Source organism: Adiantum capillus-veneris, chromosome 5 (genome assembly GCF_014529385.1).
Source record: "Adiantum capillus-veneris isolate H3 chromosome 5, ASM1452938v2, whole genome shotgun sequence".
NCBI classification, from domain to species: domain Eukaryota; kingdom Viridiplantae; phylum Streptophyta; class Polypodiopsida; order Polypodiales; family Pteridaceae; genus Adiantum; species Adiantum capillus-veneris.
In genome coordinates, this window is record NC_140935.1 from 45,616,044 (window position 1) to 45,627,348 (window position 11,305).

The window sequence follows — 11,305 nt, forward strand, 5'->3', positions numbered from 1 at the left end:
GGCTCTTCCAGATAATACTGCAAAGTCCATTGTTGTTTCCCTATTTGAAAACATTATCTACCACTATGGATGCCCCATTGAAATTCTGTTTGATCAAGGGACATATTTTATTAATGATATTATGGAAATTTTGATGTAGATGCTCTTAGTTAAGCACAGGAAATCAAGTCCTTATTATCCCAGGTGCAATGGTCAAGCAGAGAGAAATAATAAAACCATCAAGAATATTCTCACTAAGATTGTTTAGAAGGAACCACATTAGTGGGATCTTAAGCTCCAGATTGCTCTATGGGCCTACAGAACAGCTTATAAAGTCACCGTTGGAATGACACCTTTCAGAATGGTGTATGGTACTGAAGTTGTAGTGCCTATTGAATTTGTGATTCTCAGTCTCAGAATCGCAGTTGAGTATGGGTTATATTTTAATCATAATCTTAAACATAGACTAAAAGAATTAGTGCAGTTGGATGAGTTGCAACAACAAGCCATGCTGGAACAGGAGATTGTTCAGCAACACAGAAAGTACTGGCATGATAGAAGAATCAAGGTTAGGGAGTTCCAGAAGGGAGACTTAGTTTTTCTTTATCAATTCAAACTAAGCCCTAAGAAACCAAATTTAAAGATAGCTTGGGCTGGTCCATATAAATTTGATTGGGTATTTTCCAATGGCACAATAAGGTTGAAGGCCTTATCTGGATTATTGCTGCCTAGTGTTTATAATGGAGCCAAGATTAAGCTATATTATTCTAATGAGAAAGAGACCTCCAGAGAAAAAGATACTCGTATTCTGGGTACTGATGACCAGGGACTTTCAGACCCAGCCATTATAAATCTCTTCCATGTACAACCAGTACCAAAACCAGTGACAGTGCCCGTAAAGCTTTAGAGTGACAAACCAGAGCCTGTAGAGTTTTAGAGCCAGTAACAGTTCCTATGGGGAAAAGGGACAATGGGAATGAATGTGGTAATCATTAAAGGGATTATGGGACAAATTGGCCAATGCATGTGTGCCATGTCACGTATGGTGCACAAAACTCTAGGAATGGTAAGTAGTGGAGCTTTTATGGAATGTATGTGTACAACAGTAAGGCGGGTGGGAATTCTTCCTCACAACTCTCCTGCGTGACGCCTACCTACTGTTACACACTCGCCATCACCAAGCTCTGAATACTCTTCACTACAACCGAAAACCTCCTCGACAAAAGACTCTGTTGGTCCCTTTCTATCACTACCCGACACACCTTGCTGCGGCTTTGAATATACAAGTAAGTCTTCTTCCTCTACAGATTTGCCGTCCTCACAGTGTACGGGTAGAAAGAAAATGTTGAATATGCATAATACAATGGTTGAAAACGGAGAAATTATCAAATCTCTTCAAGACTCTCTACCACTTATCCCACATAGCAAGATACATAGGTATGTGTTTACGGAGCAGGCAGAATCGCTGCTGCAGCTATGGGAACTGCATGTGGTCGTACAAGCTACAAGGTTGGATTTTGACACATCCATTATCAAGTAGGTTCTTGATTCTTTTAATGCTGAGGAAGGTAGTGCCATTGTTAATGGAGTAAAAATCACACTGGCACCTGATGACATTGCCTACGCTTTCAAAATGCCCAACAAGATAAAGCCAACCACAGTGTTTGCAGAGCAGAGCAGATAAATCTGGCTATGAAGGAGGATGAAGCAGCCAAAAAGAAAAGGAAGACTGGTGCACAAGGGGTTCCAGTATAAGGACTGGATGTCCTTCAGCCTATAGGTTTGTTGTTGAGGCTATCAGCTTGAAGAAAAATCCCACATGCGTGTCCGAGAAGGTGTTTGCCATGCTTCTCGCAAAAAGGCTAAATGCTAAAGCTAAAATCAATCTGTGCCAGATCTTGTCTCACAATGTGTTAGAACAGACTGCCAAGCTACAATCTCATAGTGTATTCAAATCTTGGTATGTGTGGAAATTTCTATACTGGGCAGCCTCTTTCCAGGTAAAGATGGCTTGGACTCGAAGCCCATTCTAGCCACTAACAATGTAGAGCTATCTTCAGAAGAAGAGGCTCCAGGAAATCAATTGGCCATAACTCGACAAAAGAGGAAGGCCACGCATGTGGAGGCTGGTGGTTCAAAGAAACCAATGATTATGTTGGCAAAGAGTACTGCTCTATTGAAGCAACTGGAAAGTCGGGTCAAGCCCTTGCCCACTGAAAAATCCTCAGCAGGCCAGACTTCAGCAACACTGGAAAAGGCCAGCAAAAAATGCCAAGCACTGAACAGGTGTCAGTCAATACTGACAAAGGAAAGGACCCAGCACTTGCTAGCCCGACCACCAAAGTCCTTTTCAACGAAATGGCTTTATCCGTAGCCAAGAAGGATCGATTGCAACAACTATAGCATAACCTTCTCAAAGGCCGATTGATTCTTCAAAAACCAAATTTGGCAGCATTTCCATACATAGCTCTCGTCATGGTTTATGAGCCAGTTCAATCTAATTCAGCTAGAGTAGCTAATGGCTGCTTGCGATTATCCAAGCATCATGGAACACCATTGTCAATGCCTTAGGATAGATGATGGATGTGTCAACTTCCAGTGAATAAGTGGCCAAGCTAAAAGAAGAACCAGGAAGCAGCCAACAACAGATTCAAAAACTTCAGAAGTATATGGCATAGTGTCTCGGGCATGGTATTGCTGAAAATCAATCAGCAAGAACAATTAAGGAGCTGCAAACAAAGTTTTTCAAGCTAGAAACACAAAATCGGCAATTAAATGAAGACAAGGAAGAAGCCTTAAAAGATGCTGATAGATTTCAGACTCTGCTACAAATGAAGCGTGTAGACTTCAATGAACTGCTGACAACCCACACTGCATTAAAGGCTTCCCTTACAGAGAGATACATTTATAATAACCTTGATGATATTCTGAATCCATAAGGCAATGTAACTCTGACTATGGACAATCTGAAGGCACTCATGGAGACTATGTAGAGTGATTTGCAAGAAAGGCTCTCTGAGTACAATACAACCTTAGCAAATCAGGCCATAATAGATTATATCAATAAGCGAAATGATCTTGATGAGGAGTATGAGAGGGTAGAAGAGCAGGAGGAGGAAGGGGAGGATAACCCGATAGACAAACCTGATGATGATGATAATTTTTCTCCTTCTCCATCCTCAGGCTTTGGAGCTGGTGGAAGCTGCCACAGGGGCAGTGAACCCAACAAAGACCAGCCAGACCAGCACAAAGACCAGCCAAACCAGGATGACCACCAGTCTCATGATTAGCAGCAAGGCAATGGACAACACGATAAGAACAATACTAGAGATTCTCCAGTACACCAGTCACATCACATTCCAGAAAACAAGGGAAAAGCCAAAGCTGTGGGTGACTGCATCCTTCAAGGCTGATGAGAAACACTCTTTGTAGCTCATCACACTGAACAAGAGATTAAGACATCAGCAAGCTTCTATTATTAGAAAGTATTTGGAGGATGATACTCTTATCTCTAATCTAGAACGCTTCCAAAGGTTGTATGTAGGAGCCAGAGAAATGATTCAGCACTAGAAGTCGGCTTCCTTTCATGATCAAGAGCTGTGTCAATTACTTGTGCATCCTAGCAGAATCCAACTACTAGAAAGGGTACCTGAGTGGACACTGACTTCTGATAATATGACAGTCAATCCACATTGGCAGCAATAGTCCACTACAGATTGACACTCTCTAGCTCTTGAATTGGATCTACTGCTAGGGAACAGATCTACATACAGATGTATGAAGGAGGTTAGCATTCAATTGAAAGAAGTCTTGCTTCAGATGAAAATTGCCAGAGGAGTGATCAAGAGCTGTGTCAATTACCTGTGCATCCCAGCAAAATCCAGCTACTGAAAAGGTACCTGAGTGGACGCTGACTTCTAATGGTATGACAGTCAATCCACATTGGCAACGACAGTCCACTGCAGATCGACACTCTCTAGCTCTTGAATTGGATCTGCTGCTAGGGAACAGACCTACATACAGATGTATGAAGGAGGCCAGGACTCAATTGAAAGAAGTCTTGCTTCATATGCAAATTGCCAGAGGAGTTTTGGATCAGAGGGTGCAACCCATCATTGGAGATCAGTCTTCCAGCAGTAAAGGACCCCAAACTCAAATGACAGTAGGAGAACAGGCAACTGCTCTTCGAAAACTCGTTCAGCTGGTCCGAATTACTAGAAAGATGATGCAGTAGGAGAACCAAGTTTCTCTCAATTTTTTGGAGTTTGTGCCTGATTCTCCAATTCTCTTGTATGCATTACCTGAGGCTGAATTGCCTAGATTGTTCCCAGCCTTGTATCCTCATAATCCAAAACCAATGGATTGGCGCGCTTACTTCAGCATCACTAATGAACTCCAGGACTGGTATGAGCGAGCCACTATGGAATGGAAAGTCTTGCAATATCTGGTCAACGATGCTCTCCAAATGGATATTGTCATGGATCTGCAGGGAGAAATGCAAAAGTTCAAACTTCGTATGGGACAGTGGAAGATCCATCTTCGTGGTTTAACAAAGATCACAAATCAATTACTTCCACTAACTGTGGAGTCTTCCAAGATTCTTGAAAAGGATATCACTACCAAACCAGGACTGGGACCACAATATAGAGAAATGGCTAGGATTCTCTTTGAAGCTAGAAGTAAGACGAATCAGCCTCTCGCATAGGGATGGATCCACACAACCTCGCATTGTCATAAATTGACCAAGGGCAAACGCAATTTGTATGATTCCGACACCAAAACTTACAATGCCCTCACGCCTTATGAATTTGATATGTCCACTGAAAGGCGGGATCATCTTGAGCGGGAGGCCATTTACATACTTATCCATAAGGACAATGCTGAGACTTTTGAGGCACCAACACAGAAGAAGGTCAAGAGGAAGCGGGTTCAGTGGAAGGATAATGGGAGTTCCATCTCAGAATCAAACAGTGGATTTTCCCAGTTAGGCACTGGAATCTCCTTGGTTGGGCACCCTTGGAATTACAATTGTAGGGGGGTCAAGCACTTAACAAGCATGAAGTATGGTATAAAGCTAGCAATACAAAAAGAGTACTATCATGAAGAACATTGGCCAAATCAAAAAACAAGATGGTTTTCTCAACACCAAATTAGAATCAGGCGGTGAATTTTTTTCCAGAAATTTTGAAATTATACCAAAATTCAAGAAAGGAGGGAAGGATGTAGAAGGTGAGGATAGTCCCAGCAGGCAAGAATTGCCCCTTAGAAGGCCGACCAACGGTAAGCAGGACAACTACAATGGTAGTAATTACTGTAGGCAGTTACTGTACTAACTCCTAAGAGCTATAAATAGGATCCGCTACACCGTATTCAGGCTTCTTGGCTTTTTGGCTTTTGGCTTCCTTAACACTTTTTGGTTATGAGCTCTTAGCTTCTAGATTCACCCTGTAATCATTTACTCCTGTAATTACATGAGCTTAACTCATTGTACACTGTATTGGTTATCCTTGAGCTATTAATCTGAATCTGCAAATACCATTCCAGTCTTCCAGTGGTGTCTTCCATTTCAATATACCATTCCAGTCTTCCAGTGGTGTCTTCCATTTCAATATAACATTCCAGTTCAGTTCTCTATTTTAGTCCAATACTCGGTTTCAATTCTCATTAACTGAAATGACAAGATAACCAATAGCTCCAAATTCTAACACTAAAATAAGCTGTCTGAAGAGACCAGCTCCCATTCCAATCAGAGACTCTCTCTCTCTCTCTCTCTCTCTCTCTCTCTCTCTCTCTCTCTCTCTCTCTCTCTAAAAACGCAGCCGTTTTTTGACCTAGTAGACAACAGTCCACTCTTTTGATCATAACTTCTTCATCCGAACTCCGATTTGGGTGATCTATAGCCTCAATCAAAGAGCACAAAGTCCTCTACGCATTGATGTAAAGAAAGAAATTTTCAGAGTTATGGAAGGCGTTTCTGTAGCAGCATTTCCGAAGTGAACAGGTTCAACAAAATTGATTCTCATCTCCTATTTTACATACAATGTCTTCCGGCACTCGCAAGGGTTCTTCTTCTTCAACAAGGTCCACAACCATTGTGGAAATGATCCAAAATCTCCTAAGTGTGGAGATAGCAACACAACCACCCAACCAATGACATCGAAAACCATGATCATGGCGTACTTGGTATCATTGCAAGAGACCGTAAACAAACAAGGCGAAGACTTACGAGCACTTGCAATGGAGAATGGCACACTAAGGGTACTTGTGGTTGAGAATGAGAATCTCAAGAGGACACTTGAGATGCAAACAACACGTTTGATGCAACTTGAAGAGGAAGTCAAGGAATGTAAACGCTCTCTTGTGGACTTGAATGCTTTGAAGGAGCGGATGAGCAAAGTAGAGCATGACCATGTATTGAAAGAGGAGAAATTTGACACTATGAGCCGGGATGTATGTGACATGAAAAATGTATGCACAAATAAGTCTTGGGCTGATGTATGTGGTAGCAATGTGGTTTCTAATTCCTCACTCATGCAAGCTATGGTTCAAACAAAGAATGTTGAGAATGTGGATGTGGAGGAGTTGAAGGAACGGGAGCGACGTTCCAAGAACATTGTTATTCGTGGAATTCCCGAAGAGAAGTTAGAGACACCTCCTTCTCTTGCCATTGTTATTGAAGATTTCTTCAAAACCCACTTTGGCATGTCCGGATTTATGGTCTATGGAGCACATAGAGTGGGGAAGCAAGGAGCTCCTCGCTCGGGAGAACGGCCAATTGTATGCACCATGCCGGATGAGACCAAGCAAAAGATTATCCTTGATAATAGTTGGATCTATTTGAGGGATACAAAATGTTTTGTATGTGAAGATCGCACTATTAAGCAACAAAATATGCGTCGCAAGGCATATGAGGAAAAGAATAATAAAAACAAGGAGATCTCTCATGAAGAAAATGTGCCCAAGGAGGAGGCAAGTCTCTCAAGCAAATAGGGATGCGTGACCTATGAGACTGAGTTACAATTGAAAATATGCTTTTGGAATTGTAATGGATACCCATGGAATGCGGGGGTTGGCATTGATGAACTAACAAGCAAAGCCGATGTTGTACTTCTTGTTGAAACTTGGGAGCATGATACACAAAGGATTAACGGCTTGGAGGATTACAATGTACATTCATTGATGTGGTCAAAGAATCTCAAGCAACGAAGAGGACAAGGAGGGTTAGCATGTATGGTTAAGAAAGGATTGGGAGATTTTGTATCAATTGTGAAAGATGACAAGTACAAACGTTATGTATGGCTGAAAATTATGACACCAAAAAGAGCACCCATTTTTGTAGCCGGTTGCTACATTCCTCATCATGATTCTCCCTTTTATGCTTGCATGGATAGAGATCAACCATTTTCTGATTTGGAAGAGTACATTTCTTATTTCAAAGGTGAAGGTGATGTTATTGTATTTGGGGATATGAATGCTCGCACAAAAACATTGCAACATGATACTCAACAATTTGATATGCTATACATTTCAAGGGAGTTGGAGGAAGTTCACTTGTATGATCGTACTTCAATGGATGAGAAAGAGCCGGATCACTATGGAAAGTTACTTTTACACATGTGTAATAGCACAGGTATGCTCATTGCCAATGGTGTATCTTTGTGGAGTGGAACCAATGGATTTACATGTAGGAGACATAATGGGGATAGTGTGATTGACTATATGCTACTCTCTGAAGCCATCATGTATAGCATAAAGAGTTTATGTTTGGTCAATGGACCCCGGAATCCGACCATCGCACCGTATGTATTGACCTTTCATGTGGAGAAGCAACTAAGCATGATAATCTCAGCCAAAGGAAAGAGAAGTTATCACTATGTATGGATTTCAAACGGGCACCAATGTACATTGAAATGGTTGAGCAAAAATTATGGATGACAAAGCTTCAATGTGATGCACCATTGGAAACTAAATGGGAAGCTTTCAAGAAAGCTATTTGTTCTTGTGCGGAAGAATGCTTTGCCATAAAGCATCTCCATGGTATCAACAAAGATAGATCACGCAAAAGGTGGTTTGATAAAGAATGTCAAGATGCTCGAAAGTCCTTGATAAAGCTTGATGCAACTATGGACAAAGACAACTATCAAAGTCATTTGCATACATACAAGGCATTGATTCAAAAGAAGAGAAGAAGATGGGAAGTAAAGCAACAAGAATTTCAAGTCCAAGAAAAGGCACATGCATGTGGAAGATTTTGGAGAAACTTGAGAGGCAAGCGGGTTGAGAATTTTGGTAACTTGAGTCTAGTGGATATGTACACACATTGTAGGCAATTATATGAGCAAGCAAATACTGAAAAAATGCCATTTTATGGTTCACTCCCATATATGCCGTCTTTTTTTACTATTGAGGATGTATGCGGTGGGCTTGAAAAGTTGGCCACTCGCAAAGCGGGAGATCTTCAAGGTATCAAGCCGGAGATGATCAAATGGACGGGAGATTTTACCCATGAGTGGATGTGTGATATGTTCAACCTTGCACTTCAACATGGTATGCCTTATGATTGGAGTACTAATTGGGTTAAGCCTTTGCATAAAGGAGGGGATGTAAAGAATGTAAGCAACTACCGGACTATAATGATTGGGTCTCTTATGGCAAAGTTTTTTGGGTGCATAATGGAGATGAAATTGAGTGATTGGGCTGAAGAGAATGACAAGCGTGCAAAGGGACAAGCGGGTTTTCGTCGATGCCATATCACCATTGATCATCTTGTCACTCTTCGCATTCTCATGGAGGAAAGTCGGTTGAAAGGCAAGCGATTGTATTGTTGTTTTGTGGACTTTGAGAAAGCCTTTGATATGATTCCACGTAACAATTTGTGGAGAAGGATGGAAGAACTCCAAGTGCCAAGTGAGTTTATTCTTGCGGTTTATCGAATCTATGAGAAGGTGATTTGTCAATTGCGCATGGGAAGAGAAATTTCAGAAATTTTTGTAAGCACTATTGGGGTTAAACAAGGATGTCCATTGTCACCAACTCTCTTTGGTCTATGCATCAATCAATTGGAACAAATGGTACTTGACTTTATGCAAGAAGAAGACATTGAAGAGGTCACTATTTGCAATGTGGTAATCATGCTTTTGTTGTATGTGGATGATGTAGTGCTTCTAGCACACACTTTAGAAGATGCACAAAAGCTTATGGTTGTCCTTGAGAACTTTTGCTTGCATAGTGGGCTGATTATAAATGAATCCAAAACAAAGGTTATGCTTGTGAAAACCAACCATAAGGAGAAGCCATGTATTGTGTACAACAACGAGACACTTGAAGTTGTTGAGAGCTTTAAGTACCTTGGCCTTGAGGTTCCATCCAATCACAAGTGGCATGAATGTGCTATGCGTCGTTTGGAAGCGGGAAAGAGAGCATATTATGCATTTGAGAACATGTGTAATGCGGGAAACATCAAGTGTTGGGTTCTCAAGAAGTATCTTTTTGATGCATTGGTGACACCGGTTCTTTTTTATGGAGTTGAAGTGTGGGGCAAGAGCATCTCAAAGTCTACTTAGAAAGAGTTTGAGAATGTCCAAAAGCGTTTTCTTACAAACTTTCTCCAAGTTAAGACACAAACACCATATATGCTCCTACTTCTTGAGTCGGGATCTCTTCCAATTGAGGTTATGGGCATGGAAAGGGTTGTGGAGTACATGATAAAGATGCGTCAAAACCCCTCACATCGACTTCCTACAATTGCATGGGAAGCAAGCAAAAAAGTTCAAAAGACGCATAAAAGCAAGATCTTGAGCACGGGATGGATGCAAGACATAAAGAAGTGGTTTGGGAGATGGGATGCATTACACTTGCTACATGATGCTTCAATTGACTCTCAAGTGAATGAAGCTTTTCTACAACGCCAATGTATTACGGCTTGGGAGAAATCCGGTGGGTCACGCTTCATACATTACACCACCTATATTGCCCCCAACTACAAAACCATGTTCTTCGCTGAGAGAGGAAACCGTACTCACACTTACATGCTTGAGCCTATTCCCTTGTCCGCGATACGCACTATCGCAGCAATTCAGCTTAGCTCCCATTTCCTTCGATGCGAGATAGGGCGTTGGGGCAATGGAGAAGAGTCAAATCGATTGTGCACATTATGCTCACTGCAAGTTCGAGAGTCTGAGTACCACACACTACTAGAGTGCTCAACTTTTGATCACATCCGAACTTGCTTCTCTCACATTTTCAGCCATAACTTAGACCTACACACTTTCCTCTCCCAGCCAAAGTGTGGGCTCTCCATTGAGACTCTCATCACTACAATTTTGGAGCATCGAGAGTCACTCATCAGCCATACACATACTACATCACATGTAACTTTGGTCCCATAGGTCATATTTGACCTCCGAGGACGATAATGAAATCTATCTCTCTCTCTCTCTCTCTCTCTCTCTCTCTCTCTCTCTCTCTCTCTCTCTCTCTCTCTCTCTCTCTCTCTCGCAACACCTCGAACTCTATGCCGAACCCACCTGCACAGCTTTCCTCCCCCTAGGCGAGGGTGGCCCTGTGGGGGACGTCAGGTCATAAGCTATGCCCTTAGCCAAGCTCAACACTGTCCTGCATTGCTTGTCAATGTGATCTATAGAGTCTCACCGTTTACATAGGCCAATGACCTACAAAATTTGTGCCTTATCATTCTGTACAAACCCATTTTATATGCTTAAGCCTTTGATCTTGCCACATTGAGCCTTTGAGCTTTACACCACTCACACAGAGTTGAACCTAAAAAGAAAACTTCCAGCCTTTGATCCCACAAATCTAAGCCTTTGATCTCACCTCTATGTCAGATACTTTAGAGTTTTCAAGTAAGACTGGCATTCTCAAGTCTTCATTTGAGGAGGTGTCACAAGTGGCAGTGATGTCCTCCTTAGGCACCCCCGTTTCACGCAAGAAATTTCTTGTGGTGGTAACAACACCAAGGAAGGACCTGGCTACCCGCCAAGAAGAAAGTATCATGACGCTCAAAGCTAAGATCGAAGAACTCATCAAGGAGAATGAGAGACTCAAACAACCATTATGTAAACTTGAAGACGCGAAGGAAGTAGAGAGCCAAACTCTACTAGGAAAATCCCACAAAGTTGAAGCCTCCCTCATCGAGACTATCATGGTGGCCCAAAAGGAATCCCATGAAGCAACATGCAAGAAGATTGACAACAAGATACACATAGTCATACAAGAATGCTGATTACAAGAATCTCTTGGCCTCAAGGTCAGGATTGGGGGCCTCCACCCAGTGTGGTGCACCAATGAGGACACCCTCGAGGAAGCC

The 11,305-nt window shown here is 42.0% G+C and overlaps 1 protein-coding gene across 1 annotated transcript; it reads left to right on the top strand.

The window, feature by feature from the left end:
* Window positions 1-340: 340 nt before the first annotated feature.
* LOC147457235 (uncharacterized) lies at window positions 341-886 on the top strand. The gene has a single exon (XM_086513291.1). The coding sequence runs from the start codon at window positions 341-343 to the stop codon at window positions 884-886; it is 546 nt and encodes a 181-aa protein (XP_086369417.1).
* Window positions 887-11,305: the final 10,419 nt, after the last annotated feature.

Excerpts from the sequence above, each read along its gene's own strand:
- LOC147457235 (XM_086513291.1), top strand. The coding sequence starts at position 341 with ATGGTGTATGGTACTGAAGTTGTAGTGCCTATTGAATTTGTGATTCTC.